At 41.5% G+C, this 19,268-nt stretch overlaps 1 protein-coding gene across 25 annotated transcripts in view; it reads left to right on the forward strand.

Annotated features, from left to right (window-relative positions):
* Window positions 1–19,268, forward strand: part of SIPA1L1 (signal induced proliferation associated 1 like 1) — a 411,542-nt gene that overhangs the window by 347,434 nt on the left and 44,840 nt on the right. For all 25 annotated transcript variants that reach the window (XM_054530289.2, XM_063715614.1, XM_063715628.1 and 22 more), the window contains one exon: window positions 10,121–10,390. In XM_054530289.2, coding sequence (XP_054386264.1) covers window positions 10,121–10,390 — 270 coding nt within the window. The remainder of the gene's footprint in view (window positions 1–10,120; window positions 10,391–19,268) is intronic.

A 19,268-nucleotide genomic window follows, 5' to 3' on the forward strand; every position in this document is an offset into this window, starting at 1 on the left:
ATGGGATGATTACCAGCTCCAGCACACCAGGGAGTGAATGAGCTGTCACACTGCTGTGACACTCTCAGGCCTTCCCGGAGGAGCCAGTGGAGCTGCCAGTGACATGTTGTTTGGGTGCTAGGAGGGGAGGCTGGGGGAAGGATTAGTGCACTGCACAGCCCCACCAGCTGGAGGGAGACACAGGGCCCCTTTCACTACAGTTTCCATCTGAAAAGCCATACAGTTTCCATCTGAAAAGTCAGACCTGGGTAGGGCAGATGGGAAATGCCTTGATGCCTTTGGAGGGCTGAAAGCCTGCTCCTTTCTCCTTCCTTTAGAGATAACTTCAAAGGGAACAGCTGAAGCATTAACACCTTGTTACAATTTTCAACAAAATATAATAATGCTCTTGTGTCATTTTTTTCTTCTCCTCTGCACTTCACACTCCCACTGCTGTTTTTGTAGCAACTAATTACTCTGTTCTTTGAATAGTCGTTCTCCTTTGTCAACTGGGACTTTACCACCAGTCGCTGCAGCTGCAGCGAGAAGCAGGACAGGCCTCCTTGAGGCAAGCTGCCCCTCTGCCCCTCAGTCTGGTGGTTCTTAGGGTGGCCAGGACCCAGAGAGGGACACAGGCAAGGGGGTGGGGGAGGTGATGACTGTATGTAATACAGACACCCCCAGGATCTAATACTAACACAAATGGGTTTGTGTGTTCACATGGGAGAGTCATTCATTTTGAAAATGCAGCTTTTAAAATATATATAATAGTTCAACAACAAAAAAGTAGTACTTAAATAACATGTAAAAGCCTGTAATCCCAGCAGTTTGGGAGGCCGAGGCTGGTGAATCTTTTGAGGTCAGGAGTTTGAGACCAGCCTGAGCAACATGGTGAGGCTGGTCTCAAACGATTCACCAGCCTTCTCTACTAAAAATACAAAAAAAATTAGCTGGGCGTGGTGGCACATGCCTGTAGTCTCAGCTACTTGGGGGGCTGAGGCAGGAGAATCACCTGACCCAGGAGGCAGAGGTTGCAATGAGATGAGATTGTGCCATTGCACTCAAGCCTGGGCGACAGAGGGAGACTCCATCTCAAAAAATTAAGAATAAATAAGTAAATAAAATAACATGTAAAACAAGGCTCTCTTCCCTGTTCTTGGAAAATATGCACGCCCCTTTATGAATTGTTGCCAAACTACAATTTTTTTTAAGAGAAGAAAGGACAGGGACAGTATAGCAAACTTTCTGAGCCCCTACTAGGTGCCAGGCATTTTCTATTTTTTTTTTTTTTTAAGTATATATACTTAAGTTCTAGGGTACATGTGCACAACGTGCAGGTTTGTTACATATGTATACATGTGTCATGTTGGTGTGCTCTACCCATTAACTCGTCATTTACATTAGGTATATCTCCTAATGCTATCCCTCCCCCCTCCCCCTACCCCATGACATGCCCCAGTGTGTGCTGTTCCCCTTCCTGTGTCCAAGGGTTCTCATTGTTCAATTCCCACCTATGAGTGAGAATATGTGGTGTTTGGTTTTTTTGTCCTTGTGATAGTTTGCTGAGAATGATGGTTTCCAGCATCTTCTATGTCCCTACAAAGGACATTAACTCATCCTTTTTTGTGGCTGCGTAGTATTCCATGGTGTACATGTGCCACATTTTCTTAATCCAGTCTATCATTGTTGGACATTTGGGTTGGTTCCAAGTCTTTGCTATTGTGAATAGTGCCACAGTAGACATACGTGTGCATGTGTTTTTAGCAGCATGATTTATAATCCTTTGGGTATATACCCAGTAATGGGATTGCTGGGTCAAGTGGTATTTCTAGTTCTAGATCCTTGAGGAATCGCCACACTGTCTTCCACAATGATTGAACTCGTTTACACTCCCACCAACAGTGTAAAAGCGTTCCTATTTCTCCACATCCTCTCCAGCACCTGTTGTTTCCTGACTTTTTAATGATCACCATTCTAACTGGTGTGAGATGGTATCTCATTGTGGTTTTGATTTGCATTTCTCTGATGGCCAGTGATGATGAGCATTTTTTCATGTGTCTGTTGGCTGCATAAATGTCTTCTTTTGAGAAGTGTCTGTTCATGTCCTTTGCCCACTTTTTGATGGGGTTGTTTGTTTTTTTCTTGTAAATTTGTTTGAATACTTTGTAGATTCTGGATATTAGCCCTTTGTCAGATGAGTAGATTGCAAAAATTTTCTCCCATTCTGTAGGTTGCCTGCTGACTCTGATGGTAGTTTCTTTTGCTATGTAGAAGCTCTTTAGTTTAATTAGATCCCATTTGTCAATTTTGGCTTTTGTTGCCATTGCTTTTGGTATTTTAGACATAAAATCCTTGCCCGTGCCTGTGTCCTGAATGGTATTGCCTAGGTTTTCTTCTAGGGTTTTTATGGTTTTAGATCTAACATTTAAGTCTTTAATCCATCTTGAATTAATTTTTGTATAAGGTGTAAGGAAGGGATCCAGTTTCAGCTTTCTACATATGGCTAGCCAGTTTTCCCAGCACCATTTATTAAATAGGGAATCCTGTGCCCATTTCTAGTTTTTGTCAGGTTTGTCAAAGATCAGATGGTTGTAGATGTGTGGTATTATTTCTGAGGCCTCTGTTCTGTTCCATTGGTCTATATCTCTGTTTTGGTATCAGTACCATGCTGTTTTGGTTACTGTAGCCTTGTAGTATAGTTTGAAGTCAAGTAACATGATGCCTCCAGCTTTGTTCTTTTTGCTTAGGATTGTCTTGGAAATCTGAACTTGTATTTTGTATCCTGAGACTTTGCTGAAGTTGCTTATCAGCTTAAGGAGATTTGTGGCTGAGACGATGGGGTTTTCTAAATATACAATCATGTCATCTGCAAACAGGGACAATTTGACTTCCTCTTTTCCTAATTGAATACCCTTTATTTCTTTCTCCTGCCTGATTGCCCTGGCCAGAACTTCCAACACTATGTTGAATAGGAGTGGTGAGAGAGGGCATCCCTGTCTTGTGCCAGTTTTCGAAGGGAATGCTTCCAGTTTTTGGCCATTCAGTATGATATTGGCTGTGGGTTTGTCATAAATAGCTCTTATTATTTTGAGATACGTCCCATCAATATATAATTTATTGAGAGTTTTTAGCATGAAGTGCTGTTGAATTTTGTCAGAGGCCTTTTCTGCATCTATTGAGATAATCATGTGGTTTTTGTCTTTCGTTCTGTTTATATGCTGGATTACGTTTATTGATTTGCATATGTTGAACCAGCCTTGCATCCCAGGGATAAAGCCCACTTGATCGAGGTGGATAAGCTTTTTGATGTGCTGCTGGATTTGGTTTGCCAGTATTTTATTGAGGATTTTCGCATTGATGTTCATCAGGGATATTGGTCTAAAATTCTCCTTTTTTGTTGTGTCTCTGCCAGGCTTTGGTATCAGGATGTTGCTGGCCTCATAAAATGAGTTAGGGAGGATTCCCTGTTTTTCTATTGATTGGAATAGTTTCAGAAGGAATGCTACCAGCTCCTCCTTGTACCTCTGGTAGAATTCGGCTGTGAATCTATCTGGTCCTGGACTTTTTTTGTTGGTAGGCTATTAATTATTGCCTCAATTTCAGAGCCTGTTATTGGTCTATTCGGGGATTCAACTTCTTCCTGATTTAGTCTTGGGAGAAGAGAAGTTTAGAGAAAAAAAGAGTAAAAAAAAAAATGAACAAAGCCTCCAAGAAATATGGGACTATGTGAAAAGACCAAATCTTCGTCTGATTGGTGTACCTGAAAGTGGCAGGGAGAATGGAACCAAGTTGGAAAACACTCTTCAGGATATTATCCAGGAGAACTTCCCCAACCTAGCAAGGCAGGCCAACATTCAAATTCAGGAAGTACAGAGAATGCCACAAAGATACTCCTCGAGAAGAGCAACTCCACGACACATAATTGTCAGATTCACCAAAGTTGAAATGGAGGAAAAAATGTTAAGGGCAGCCAGAGAGAAAGGTCGGGTTACCCACAAAGGGAAGCCCATCAGACTAACAGCAGACCTCTAGGCAGAAACTCTACAAGCCAGAAGAAAGTGGGGGCCAATATTCAACATTCTTAAAGAAAAGAATTTTCAACCCAGGATTTCATATCCAGCCAAACTAATCTTCATAAGTGAAGGAGAAATGAAATCCTCTACAGACAAGCAAATGCTGAGAGATTTTGTCACCACCAGGCCTGCCCTAAAAGAGCTCCTGAAGGAAGCACTAAACATGGAAAGGAATAACCGGTACCAGCCACTGCAAAAACATGCCAAATTGTAAAGACCATTGATGCTAGGAAGAAACTGCATCAACTAACAAGCAAAATAACCAGCTAACATCATAATGACAGGATCAAATTCACACATAACAATATTAACCTTAAATGTAAATGGGCTAAATGCTCCAATTAAAAGACACAGACTGGCAAATTGGATAAAGAGTCAAGACCCATCAATGTGCTGTATTCAGGAGACCCATCTCACGTGCAGAGACACACATAGGCTCAAAATAAAAGGATGGAGGAAGATCTACCAAGCAAATGGAAAACAAAAAAAGGCAGGGGTTGCAATCCTAGTTTCTGATAAAGCAGACTTTAAACCAACAAAAATCAAATGAGACAAAGAAGGCCATTACATAATGGTAAAGGGATCAATTTAACAAGAAGAGCTAACCATCTTAAATATATATGCACCCAATACAGGAGCACCCAGATTCATAAAGCAAGTCCTTAGAATCTACAAAGAGACTTAGACTCCCACACAATAATAATGGGAGACTTTATCACCCCACTGTCAACATTAGACAGATCAACGAGACAGAAAGTTAACAAGGATATCCAGGAATTGAACTCAGCTCTGCACCAAGTGGGACCTAATAGACATCTACAGAACTCTTCACCCAAAACCAACAGAATATACGTTCTTCTCAGCACCACATAGTTGGAAGTAAAGCACTCCTCAGCAAATGTAAAAGAACAGAAATTGTAACAAACTGTCTCTCAGACCATAGTGCAGTCAAACTAGAACTCAGGATTAAGAAACTCACTCAAAACTGCTCAACTACATGGAAACTGAACATCCTGCTCCTGAGTGACTACTGGGTACATAACGAAATGAAGGCAGAAATAAAAATGTTCTTTGAAACCAGTGAGAACAAAGACACAACATACCAGAATCTCTGGGACACATTTAAAGCAGTGTGTAGAGGGAAACTTATAGCACTAAATAAATGCCCACAAGAGAAAGCAGGAAAGATCTAAAATTGACACCCTAACATCACAATTAAAAGAACTAGAGAAGCAAGAGCAAACACATTCAAAAGCTAGCAGAAGGCAAGAAATAACTAAGATCAGAGAAGAACTGAAGGAGATAGAGACACAAAAAACCCTTCAAAAAATCAATGAATCCAGGAGCTGGTTTTTTGAAAAGATCAACAAAATTGATAGACCACTAGCAAGGCTAATAAAGAAGAAAAGAGAAGAATCAAATAGATGCAATAAAAAATGATAAAGGGGATATCACCACCGATCTCACAGAAACACAAACTACCATCAGAGAATACTATAAACACCTCTACACAAATAAACTAGAAAATCTAGAGGGCTTCGGGTCTTTATAGCCACAGGATAGGGGCGTCGTGGGCCAGGGTGGTTCTCGGAAATGCAACATCTGGACACAAAGGCAGGAGTGCCTGTCATCAGCTAGATCCATGGGGGTGGAGCCCTAGCCAGGGACCACGCCCTCCTCTACCCAGCTCTTCCCTTCCCTGCTTCATATCATTTAAAGGGAACGTGCTGTTCTCTTCCCAGCACTTCCGTATCAGCAGCTTCATTTTTATTAAAACAGTGATGAGAATGAGGCTGGGAGAAGTTCAGTTGCTGCCCAAAGAGTGAACGGAACCAGCTAGCATGACAGCCCGATGGACACAGTCCTGGTATACTTCACTGGAAAACCTCCCTGGAGTGACCAGGCTCCTTATGCAGGACTTGCCTGATTCTCACCCCCTTGCTGTCACCCCTCTGCAGTAGGTAGCCAGCATCAATAGATTAGTGTCTGTGACCTCTGGGTCTTCAACATCATTCCCATGACAAGATGAAAAGTACCTGGATGAACAGACTAAATTGTGATGTTCAGGATGGTATTGCATAGAGTGGTCAACGCTTTATTCTGTTGAGGGCCACTAGCTTATAGTTCTTAAAGAAAGCAATTAAGGGCCATTCAAAATGACAAGCTAAAAACAAACAGGTTACATAAGACCAAATTACCTCTTAAATAAGAACAGGTCACAGCATTTTTTCTTCATTTTAAAAATCCAGTATTTTAAAGTGCTAAAGCATACTGCTTTAGAGTGAAGAGGGCAATTAGAAATCATTTGGTTCAGATCTCTCATTTTTCAGATGAGGAGTTTTGATTCAAATAGTTTATGTGTTTTCTCCAAGCCAGAGTCACATGGCTTATAGGGACCAAGCCACCCTCAAACATGAAACTTTTCTGACTCGTGAGTCCAGTGTTGTGATGTTCTGTTCAATTTCCTAGTCAACCATTTCTCTATATTCCACAGGGTCTTAAGGAAAAAGGAGAGAGTTATGAGAAATAAAAGATTAAAAGAGAAAGAATACAAAGACTGAAAAACAGAGTAAGGAGACAGAGTAGCTTTTCCATTAATTTAGGGTTTCAGCATGTCACCTCTTATCACTTTTAGCATTGACATTGTAATTCCTACTGGCCATAGCCCTTTAATTGGGTTTTATAAAAGTTGTTGAATTTTCCTTGGCGAATTGGAATGGTTTCATTAATGACTAAAATAAGACTAACCTACATAGTCTTACCTACATAGTATGTATTAATTCTGTGGGTTCAAATCCTGGCTTTGCCACCTGCTGGCTGTGTAAGCTTGGGCAAGTTAATCTCTCTAGGCCTCTATTTCCTCCTCTGCAAAGTGGGGATAATGATAGCATCCACTTCATAGAGTTGCTGTAAAGTGGCTAAATTCATGCCTGGCCCATTGTAAGTTATAAGTATTATTAGAGTTACCATTCGTCAACCCAGAATTTTACTTAGAATGATATAATAAAAAGCATTTTATGAAAGTTTATGCATAGCATTAAAAGCCAGTTTTTATCTGCGTTCTTCAGTCTGTTGTATACTTCTTGATTCTACATAACATTCTTCTGTTTTGCAGAGATAAGTAAGAGACCAGGAAGCCAGTGATGGTTACCCTGGCCACAAAAGGCAATCAGAAATGGCGAGTAGCTAAAGTTTAGCTCTGCAGAACCTTCTGTGCTTATTCATTGTTTATGAATGAATCTTCTCTCTGCTCAGACTTTATCATACTATATTTGGCCATTGTGGGATAGGAAGAAAGTTTCTAGTTATATGTTATGAGTGGTGGAAATAAAATGTAGACTGTGGGTAAGAGAGCGGCTTTGGCCAGAGAGGCCTTCTAACCAGTTTTCATACTAAATGTTAAGCAGTTTAAAAGACTATTTCAAAGAGTGTTTGAAGAAGCCCAAAGATAAAGTAACTTGTCTGTTTGATATTATGTTATTACTGTTATTGTGTCTGTTACCATTATCATTATTTATTTTATTATCTGCCTGATGCAAAATGGACTTAAAACACCTATGAAAGTACTTGTGAGCTGGGCACAGTGGCTTATGCCTGGAATCCCAGTACTTTGGGAGACCGAGGCAGGTACATCACTTGAGCTCAGGAGTTTGAGACCAACCTGGGCAACATGGCAAAACCCTGTCTCTACAAAAAAATACAAAAATTAGCCGAGCGTGGCAGTGCACACCTGTAGTCCCAGCTACTCAGGAGGCTGAGTTGGGAGAGAATCACTTGAGCCCAGGAGGTTGAGGCTGTGGTGAACCTTGATCACGTCTCAGCACTCCAGCCTAGGCGACACAGCAAGACCTTCTCTCAAAAAGAAAGAGAAAGTAGTTGTACAGTATCAAAATAGTAGCTTAGCTAGGGAATTGGAGGTGGAAGAGGTAGTAGTGAAAGCAAAACATGGTCTAGGTGAAAATTTTTGGCAAGTTGGTGCCCAAAATACATAATAATAAAGTTCTGTACACGTGCTGGTTCCTAGCAGCCGACAGAAAAGAGCATAGATGATGATGTTCTTTGAGTTTACAAGTTGAAACAAGAGCATTGCTGAGGAGAAGCAAAGCTAGTCCAGATTTTGAGCAGAAGTGAAGTTTTTCCATGGATTATTATAAATTTTAGTCAATATTCCTTTGGTAAAATGTAACATTTTTGCATTGTATTTACAGATCCAGAATATTAGATCTCTATAATATGCCTTATTTAGTCAGAAATGAAAGGCTCTAGTCACAAATGAAAGACTCTAAACTATACCACAGTGTATTACCTCTATGAACAACCAAAAAAGGGTTGCAATGGCATATTTTTGTCATAAATATCGGAATCAAAGCTTGAAATTATATCAGAGCCTAAAGTAGTATTCGTTAATATTAGAGAAAATGTTCTATTAGAGAAAAGGTTTTAATGACATAGGAGTCATTAACTACTAAAAGTAATGTCAAATATGCCATAAAACAATGTTTTACAGACTGCAGACCGTAACTCTCAAGTAGATTATCAAATCAATTTAGGACATTGTGCCCAGTGTATTTTTGGATGAAGTGTATTCATTCAGAATACAGCAAAATGGAAGACATGAGAGGAAGGATGCACATCTGTGTGTATATATGGTGGTGCTGTGTCCCAGTGTGAAATGTATGTCTTAGGTTGTCATCCAGAAAGTGTGAAAGCCATTGCCATGAAAATATAAAAGGGATAGAGTGGAGCCTTGGGCGGAGGGTCAGATTAAGGTCACCCTTGGCTTTTGGGGCATTTGGGGGACTGGTAAGGAAACCCCAAGAAGAAGGTACTCCTTGGAGATGTGGGCTGTGACTGAGTCAAGTAAGGATGGCAGCAGACGCCATTGTTCCTTCTGAGCACATGCTCCAAAAGTGGCACTTTCCAACAACAAAAAGTCTACTGAAGGTGGGGGAGAGGATGCGTTATGGAATACACATTTGAAATGTCGGGAGTCAACACTGAGATATGTAGACAAGGTCATGAAAGAGTGGCACCTTCCATTGTCCTTATTCTCCTGCCAGCCAACTATGTAAGCCCTTCCACTTTGCCCCCCGTCTCCATGTCTCACCTTCCCTCCCCGCGCCTTCAGCCTTATCCACGTCAAGACCAGGCCTTTGGCTGGACGCCCTTTGGGCCTGCACTGTCCAGGACAGGAGGCATGTGGCTACACAGCACTTGTGATGTCGCTGGTCCAAAGTGAAATGGACTGTAAGCTGCTCGTACACCCTTTCGGAGCCCAGTCGCAATGTGCAGTGGCGGGAGTGTGAAGCTGTGCATACACCCTTTCAGAGCCTGGTCACGGTGTGCAGTGGTGGGGGTGTGAAGCTGCTCGTACGCCGTTTCAGAGCCCAGTCACGATGTGCAGTGGCAAGTGTATGAAGCTGCTTATACACCCTTTTGGAGCCCAGTCATGATGTGCAGTGGCAGGTGTGTGAAACTGCTTATACACCCTTTCAGAGCTCAATCACTATATGCAGTGGTGGGTGTGTGAAGCTGCTTGTACACCCTTTTGGAGCCCCAGTCGTGGTGTACAGTGGTAGGTGTGTGAAGCTGCTCGTTCACCCTTTTGGAGCCCAGTCACGATGTGCAGTGGCGGGTTGTGAAGCTGCTCATACACCCTTTCAGAACCCAGTCGCGGTGTGCAGTGGTGGGTGTGTGAAGCCGCTTGCTTCCATTGAGACTTCATGCTCTCAGGTATGCCCCTGTCATGCTGTCCTGTTGGCCTTTCCTCCTCAGGTCTCAGTAGTTTGGCCACCCCCAGGGTGTCCATGGGTCCCATTGTTTTTTAAAGACTCCATGTCTCGCACTCAACAAGTTGGGATTGAGTAAAGGAAAATACCATTGTAATACTTCCTTGGGTTCTGGTTTTTGAAAAGAAAATAAGTATAGGGCCCAAAGATTGAAAGGTGGTTTGAAACAGAGGGTGAAATTGTGGATCCATTTGTAAGTGTTAATGAGAATCATTGTGGTTCCACCAACAAGAAAAAGCAGTATCCGTTGTGTTTCTCCTTGTGCCTTGCCCCTAATAGGAGTTGCTCTGAAACCTACCGCATGCCAGTGATGGAGTACAAAATGAATGAAGGTGTTTCATACGAATTCAAGTTTCCCTTCCGAAATAATAACAAATGGCAGAGGAACGCCAGCAAGGGGCCTCATTCACCTCAAGTCCCGTCCCAGGTGCAGAGTCCCATGACCTCGCGGCTGAATGCTGGAAAAGGAGATGGGAAGATGCCTCCTCCAGAAAGAGCTGCCAACATCCCTCGAAGCATCTCCAGTGACGGGCGCCCACTAGAGAGGCGGTAAGTGTGCCTTCAAAGGTTTGCTCTATCTCTCTCTGCCCCAAATATAAGTAACACAGACCCATAAGCACTAGTTTTAGGCCTTTTCATATTTTACTAGAAACAAAGAATTAAACTGAGGTGCATACCATAGTGGCTTTCAAAGCATGGTAGTGTTCCAAAGCCATAAGGATGAACAGAGATTGATTCTAGCAAAGCCTTCAGCTCTGCACACTGGTATTTGTGCTTTGCTCTTTAATTTCCATATGATTATCAACAGACGTCATTACTACATGCTTAGTGGCCCTGTGGATTAGAATTTAGCAGACTCTTTGAGGTGACAGTGACCATATATCATCCTTAACAGATGATATAAGAGCAACAGAAGGCAGGTTTTTGGTTGAATAACTATGTGTGTGTCACTTTATTAATAAAGGATTATGCGGAAGGAAAACTAGTATAACACAAACATATTTTTCACTACTCTGAAAATAGGAAAGAATAGTGAAGAGAAGACGATACATGGAGATAAGTTAAAACACTTAGTCCTGAGTAAAATAAGCCAGAGGGAGAGGGACTGAGGGGTCCTAGAAAGTAAGAAACCAAAGGTTGTTGTTAAATTGAAAGCCATAGAGGGTTCCCTCCCAAAAGGTAGTGGGTTAACTCTGCCTTTACAAGGTTGCCCTAGCACTTTTGTCTAGAGTTAAGAGTAAACTGCAGCACTTTGAACTAGAGTCCAGGCCTAAAATTAAACTAGATTAAGTGCTTTCAAAACGGGAATAGAAGTTGGCTATACAGATTTTAAGTAATTGCACTATGAATTTGGTTACCTCAAATCATGTACACTAAAGCAGTTTAATTGAATAATCTGCTAGTGGTCTGCTAGAAGTCATCTTCTTTTTTTTTTTTTTTTTTGAAACAGAGTCTCACTCTGTTACCCAGGCTGGAGTGCAGTGGTGCTATCTCGGCTCACTGCAACCTCTGCCTCCCAGGTTCAAGCAAGTCTCCTGTCTCAGCCTCCCAAGTAGCTGGGATTACAGCGTGAGCCACCACGCTTGGCCTAGAAGTCAGCTTCTTTCTTTCCATCCACTATCCTTTCTCCATCTCTTCAGGATTGCCTTAATCACATCTCAGAATGTTTTTGTGAAAACCTTAGACCTGGGGAGAAGTCTGTATTCTGGGAACTATGTTGGGAAGAAGGGAGGGTCCACGTGGAAGCCAAAACGTGAGCCTGACTCATCTGAGCGGCAAGAACCAGGTCTGGCAGGAGCAGGATGCTGAGGAAAACGGTTCCCAGATACACATAAATCATCACCGCTCCAGTTTGGGAGCAGAGAGCAGGAAGCTTTAGAAACCACACTATGAAGTCTTTATCTTAGTCTGACTTTTGAACTGTTGCATAAAACATTGTCACTTAACTATTTTAGGTTACTAGGACACTATGTAGAAATAATTTAATAAAAACAGACAATTAAAACAGACAAACCAAAAACATAGTCATCTTTCTACAACTTCTCATTTCATCCTGGAGATCTATTTACAGAGCCTTGCTATTTATTTCAATAAAAGTTTCGTCTCCCATAATGGCCCCATTACCATCTGGACTCCTCTCTCTTTCCTTATTTTGAGGAGGAAAACATCCAAGAGACCTCTGAGTAAATTCTTTGTTCGACACATTCCAGACTTGGCTGCCTCTGAGGTGTGTGCTAACTGGAATTCGTTATTTGGCCCACATTTTGAAAGATGAACCCAGGAAATCATTGTATAGAGAAGGACCTTTTCCCCCACCTCAGTGCTGTTTTCTTTCTCTCCAGAACAATCAGCAGGCTTTCACAAGTGAAATTGGCTTTGTGTCATTTCCTTTATACAATATTCCATTTGAGAATGTATTTTGATTCCATGTTGAATTTAATTTCTGCAACAGAAACTAAAGCTCCTTGCCAGTCATACTGACCTTCAAAAGGGAAAATATTTTTTGTAGCTGAGAATCATATTTCGATGGGAGCAGCTTTCAGTGCTAGAGAATGCAGAACTCCATGTTTTCCAGATGTAGATCCTTGAGTTCTAGAGGTAATTTCTGTGTGTACTTGTGTCTGCCTTTCTTCTTTACTCCACCCAGAGGAAAATGCATCTCAGTAAGTGCGCCTTCTAGAAGACCGTTAGAGTAGCTTGTGACTCTCTGAGCTGCAGAGGTGAAAGGGCCATAGGTGGGGCTGACGAGGTTTTCAGGAAAATTTAACCTCTACTCACTGCCCCCTTAGTCTATGGTATATATTCAGTACACTAGACTAGGATTTCAGATCTTAGGATGCAGGGCTTAGATGACTTGTGAGATCTCAGTCCTACAGTTTCCAGGATATTAGGATGATTTGGCTCATCTTCATTTTGAAATGTGTGGTAATTAATTTCAAATTAATATCAATATGGATATTCTTTTATGAAAATTTAAAGTTCAGTTTCTTACCCCATCATTCCTAATTTTTAGTAAAAAATATCTTTTAAGTTTTAATTTTGAGGCATAAAGAGAAGGTACTATAGATTGAATATCCTAATCCAAAAGTCTGAAATCCGTAATACTACAAAATCTAAAACTTTTTGAGCACTGACATGATGCTCAAAGGAAATGCCCATTGGAGGATTTCAGATATTCAGATTAGGGATGCTCAACTGCAAGTGTAATGCAAATATTTCAAAATCCAAAAACATCCAAAATTCAAAACATTTCTGGCCCAAAGAATGTAGGATACGGGTTACTCGTGTTTGAGAAACTTTGTTTTGCTACTGTGACTCCAGGAATATTTGAGGATAGAGCAGATTCATGACTTTTATCAGAAATACTTCCTCAGTCCTACTTGAGTCCCCAGATGCATAAAGTTCACCTTAGAATATAATTCCCTTCATGAAATTTAGTAAAACATAACTGAAAACTTCAAGCCTCCCCTTTATAGTCCTACTGAGAACAAAATACCTTATTGAGATACAGAAGTGAGGGGTACCAGGGCACCCCTCGTCCATCTGATTCTCCCCTGCATACTGGTGCCGTCCTGAGTGCCATTTACAATTTGTACCTTGTACTCACCAAGTATAATTTGGACCTTTCAGAGGAATCATAAATCATGAAAATAAATGACAGGGTCTGCCAGACCTTGAATCTTGCCTTACCAGTAATGGTGTGGCATAATATTGTGACTAAAGAATGCTTTACAGTTGTTCATTCCATTCATTGTTTCTCCCGTAGGTTAGGGAAATTGTGTTTAACCACAGAGAAACCAGCTATACTTAAGCTCAAGTTAGCAGCCATCTCAAGTCTACTCCTCCAGTGCTCCCCAAATCTGCCCACTTCAGTAACCATGGATGGATCCAACACAGTCCATTTTGGGTGAAAACACTAATTTACTGCTTGTAGAAGCATAGTTTTTCTCTAATTTGTATGTAGTATCCCAGACTTAAAGGTCATTGGGAACAAAAAGAATAAATCTGCGTAATATTTTTCCTTTAATATCAAGGTCAGGATTTTTATGACATACTGAAGTATGTTGGTGTTTTGAGTTTTAATAAAAATTCTTTAGTTGGATGATGTTCTTTATACATAGTTAAGAGAAACTGACACAAGAATTGATAATCCATTTGGCATCTAAATAGAATAAAGTCTAATTTCTGTTTGGTTTAAATATATGAGTTTTATGCTCTCCAGGTGGCTTTCTGATTACAGAATTCTACAGTATTTGTGAGAGTAGTATTTATTAACAGAATTAACGTTCGTTCAACAGAAATAGGTAATATGATACGGTCACTATTTTGGCCTCAAATTTACCTAGAGCTTAAGGGTAGGATTGAAATAAAAATTGCTGGCTGTGGCACACTGAACTTGATACATTACTGTGTTTAAACATAATGCGGGATCAGCAATAAAACCCTGATCTGTTAATATGCTTATAAAAGTTGAGCTATTTGAGGGGCTTTGGATAAACAACAGACATCTTAGCATGTAAAATGATTTTCTTTTCTCCTTTTTTTAGGCTATTATTACCAGCCTTTATGTAAATATTTGATGTTAGAGCTCACTGAACACTTGGTACTTCTGAGTTTTACCTGGATGTCATTGTCACTCCCCTTGAGACCCCTGCACTTAACTCTTAAGAAGCTGGATGGGGGGCCTTTTTTGTTCATGCAGTTATGGCAGCTGCATCTGCAGCCTACCTCCCTCCTTCCTCACAGACACCAGCACCATATAGAGTGTGAATATCGTGGAAACAAACTTAAAAGAGTTCTCCTCTCAGAGAGCATAATAGTCACGTGACCATTCAGTCTTGATTTTTAAGGAAATACTTTCTAAGTTTGTTATACAGGATCTAAGCTAATCTTCCACTGTCATTTTCTGCTTTCAGACAAAACAAGCACCATTTAATGTTTACTCTTCTTTTGTTTACAATATTAACTGTGGTTAGAAGTTTCAGGACTTGTGCTTTCCAAATACTGGCCCCCTCCATCACAGCTTTGTGCCCCACGAGGATCCTGAAATCATGCAACTTTTGAGCTTCACTGGGAATGCTCCAGCTAGGTCCCCATTGCCCATTGACTTCCATATTTCTTTTCATTTCTTTAATTATTATTATTATTTTTTTTTGAGACAGGGTCTCACTCTGTCACTCAGGCTGGAATGCAGTGGCATTGATCTTAGCTCACTGTAAACTCAAACTCCTGGGCTCAAGCCATCCTCCCACCTCAACCTCCTGAGTAACTAGTACTGCAGGTGCATACCACACCACACCCAGCTTATGTTTTTAAATGATTTTTTTTATAGAGACAGTGTCTCACTGTGTTGCCCAGACTAGTTGTAAACTCCTACCTAGCCTCAAGTGATTCTCCCTCCTCAGCCTCCCAAAGTGCTGGGATCACAGGTGGGAGCCACTGCACCCAGCTGACTTCTACATTTCTAAAGCTTCTGGACGGTGTTAGGTCCTTAGCTTATTTGATACCATTCACTACTCCCTCCTCCTTCAAATTACATTTCCTTATCTTCCAAAATGTATTCCTGATTTTTTTTGTATCGTCAGCTCTTTGCACCTATCTCATCACCCTGAAATTTGTGTTCCCCACTTCTTCCTCATTTTTATTTGAATCCCACACTGTGCAATTCTTCTAGAAGGTTCATCCACTTGAGCAACCTCAACTGTCATGTGTATGTGGGCAGTTCCTTAGCTGATCTGTTTTGCCTTGGTCTCTTTTTCACTTTTCATATTCCTGACTACCTACTGAACATCTGCACTTGAAAAGCATGAAAGTGTCTCACATTCACAAGTTCAAGCTGACTTGACCCTCACATCTGCCCCTCCTGCCTCTTCCGTCTTGTGTGTTACCCACCTTGGTGGACGGCTTTGCCATCTACCTGAGTATCCAGAGCAGAAGTAGGATTCGTTATCAACTTCCCCTCAGCACTATCATCCCATCTCCACACACGTTCCTGCCATTGCCTGAGAAGTTCTCATTTCGCACTAAGTTTCTTTTGCTTACCTAAACTGTTGCCAACAGCCTCTAGGTATGATTACCAGCCTCCCACTGGAAGGATGAGCTAATAAAAATGGAAATACTCCTCAGGCTGTGCCTTTCATTATAGCCCTTCCATGGTTCCACACAGCCTTCAGGATCAAGTCCAACTCACCAGCAAGTTTGCCTGTGTTGGCTGGGTGCTGTGGTTTATGCCTATAATCCCACCACTTTGGGAGGCCAAGGCTGGTGCATGGCCTGAGTCTAGGAGTTCGAGACCAGCATGGGCAACATAGTGAGACCCCATATCTACAAAAAATAAAAAAAAAATTAGCCAGGTGTGGTGGCACATGCCTGTAGTCTCAGCTACTTGGGAGGCTGAGGTGGGAGGGTCACCTGAGCCTGGGCATTTGAGGCTGCAGTGAGCCGTGACCGCCCCATTGCACTTCAGCCTGGGTAACAGAGTGAGACCCTGTCCCTCCCAAAAAGTTTGTCTACGTGGACTTGCCTTTCCCTTTTCCCCTGTCATCGTCACCACCCCCATCCCTAGGCATGTGAGTGGCTCTCTCCTCTGCAAGCACTATGTTCCCCTTGATGCCTTTTTAGGAGCTCCTCTGCTTGGTGCACCTTCCACTCCTTCTTTTGACTGCTGAAGTCTTGCCATGCCTCCTCCTCTGACAAGTCGCCTTTAATTTCCCCAAAACACTCTCCTCCCATTTCTACCTTAATCGCCCCACTAGGAATGTTCTTACCACCACATGGCTTCTTCACTCACGAAATTGATGAAACTTCGCTTTAATGTTATTTGTCCGTTTCTTTAAACTTAGCCTGTCTTATTCATCTTTGTATTCCAAATACCAGCCACAGACTCTGGTATTTAATAGGCTCCCAATGCTCTTTTTAAGAAGAGTTTCCTCAACTTAGTATGTCCACACTTCACATGGTAGTCCAGCTTTCCACACTAAGAGTTTCCTCTACTTTCCATTTGTGGTAATGACCCTTTAATATCAAAAGGGCTTATTTAAGCAGCTGGGGACAGTATTTAATCTATCTTGGAGAAAATAAACCAATTTCCTTTTATAAAAATTAGATGATAGGTAAAGGGAAAGCACTTGATAGTCTGATAAAGCTATAGCATTAAACATAGATTTAAGTAGAATTATTTGGTTTTTGTTCACTAAGTTTAGAATACTTCATTTTAAAAGTATATTGCTGGTAGAGCTTTTCTAAAATTGACTCAAAGTGAAGTGCAAGATCTTGATTGACTCCTTCAAAAGGTTTTAGTTGGAACTGAATTCTGGTGGTGTATTTGTCAGCCAAGACAAGGGAGAAAAGCAGAGGGCCGCATTTGACTTAAAGTCACCGGACTCTGAAGGCTCCTGTTTTCCACTCCTTGCAGGAAACGGCGTACTCTGGCATCCATGTCAGGATTAGAGTTGATGTGATTTGCAAGTTCACATTTTTAGATGATACTGCAACAGTGGTTCCTATTCAGGCATTCAGGAAATGGGCACAATGGCTTCAGCTTGGCACACCTCCCAGTTCCCCGTCGATTACAAACTCCAGAGTGGCCCAGAAATGCGAGGAGAATGCTCCAGTACTGTGTCCAGCTCCGGCTCTTCAGTTACTTACTCATCATTCCTTGGGCCTCGAAAGTAGCTATTCTGCACTCACCCTAGGGAAATGTTTCCATAACGGCTTCCTCTCTGCAGGGCCACCTGTGTATTAGTGTGACCTGCCTGGAAATTCCTAGAAGCACCAGGAGAGTAGGCTGTGCCATCCAGGGGCCATGATTTCCATCCTGGCTACGCTACTGGGAGTGTGTGGCAGTGGGCAAGGTCCTGTCCTTCTGCACTTTAACATCCCCATGACTCAAGTACGGCCCCACCTCTTAGAGTCTGTGAAGATTAATTGGGATAATACAGGTTCAGCATCCCTTACTCAAAATGCTTGGACCAGAAATGTTTCAAATTTCAATTTTTTTTAATTTTGGGCATATTTGCATTAATCCTATTGGTTGAGCATCCCAAATTTGAAATCCAGAATGCTCCAATGAGCATTTCCTTTGAACGTTATATTGGCACTCAAAAAGTTTTGGATTTTGGGGCCAAGTGCTGTGGCTCACACTGGTAATCCCTGCCCTTGGGGAAGTCGAGGCAGGTGGATCACCTGAGGTCAGGAGACCAGCTTGGCCAACATGGCGAAACCCTGTCTACTAAAAACACAAAAATTAGCTGGGTGTGGTGGCGGGTGCCTGTAATCCCAGCTACACGGGAGGGTGAGAGAGAAGAATCACTTGAACCTGGGAGGAGGAGGTTGCAGTGAGCCGAGATCACACCACTGCACTCCAGCCTGGGAGACAGAGCAAGACTCTGTCTCAAAAAAAAAAAAAGAACAGGATTCCCATGATCTAGTCTGAACAGCTGGTATGAATTATGTGGTTAGAAAGCCAGCAGTAACTCTGTTCACAAAGTACACAACAGGAAGCGATGAAAAGACAGGCACGAGTTGCTTGAAGTTGAACACAACTTGTTCAAACTACTCTGGATATAGCACCCAAATTACATCGCCTTGAATCATTGTAGAAATTTTTCTTTTTCTTTCTTTTTTTTTTTTTTTTTTTTTTTTACATAATTTTGGAAGAATCCTAGTTGATATACACGGCCGAAGACAGAAGACTTTAACTTGGTCCTGTTCTCTGGTTGGATAGCATTTTAATTGCTAAGTTGTGGTAAAATGCTGTGCTTAATTATGGACTCAAGCATTTAATTTGTCCATCACTGCTGCTGTTTGAAATGCTCTCAATTGTTTATAGCTCACTGTTTGCACTTGGGTTACTGAGGGCCTTATGTCCTTGTACATATCTCACCTTGGAATAAAAAGTAAGAAATAGAATAGAGATTTAATTAATCTTACCTAATCAGTTAGGAAAATATTTTACCATCAACTTCTCACTTAGAATTCCATACCCATAAGTTGATAAGTTGTAATCAGTCATAATCTGGAGTGATCAGTTTAATAAGAATCTATTAATGTTGGCACTATATATGTCATCCTGTGAGTTGATTCATGGAATAGGTGTGGTGGAGGACAGGGGTGGTTGTGTTAGAAATCCATGTGTGTGTGCGTGTGTGTATGTGTGTGTGTCAGCTCTCTTTTCTCTTTTAGCCTGGTGTGAGACTGCTTCTGGAAGAATGAAGGACGTATCTTGGACCATCTCTTCCTAAATGTCCAACCCCTTCAACTCTTTGTTTTCACTGCAGTGAAATGCATTGCATATAAATGAAAAGCTGGTGTTAAGTGTAGTCAAAAGTCTGTGGAAGTAATGTCTCTGGATGGTGATGATCATTACTTTTTCAATTGCGCATTCTTAGTACAATAAAAAAAAGCCCTGGTGTTTTATTTCAGCAGA

The sequence above is a fragment of the Pongo abelii genome, chromosome 15 (genome assembly GCF_028885655.2).
Source record: "Pongo abelii isolate AG06213 chromosome 15, NHGRI_mPonAbe1-v2.0_pri, whole genome shotgun sequence".
Lineage (NCBI taxonomy): Eukaryota > Metazoa > Chordata > Mammalia > Primates > Hominidae > Pongo > Pongo abelii.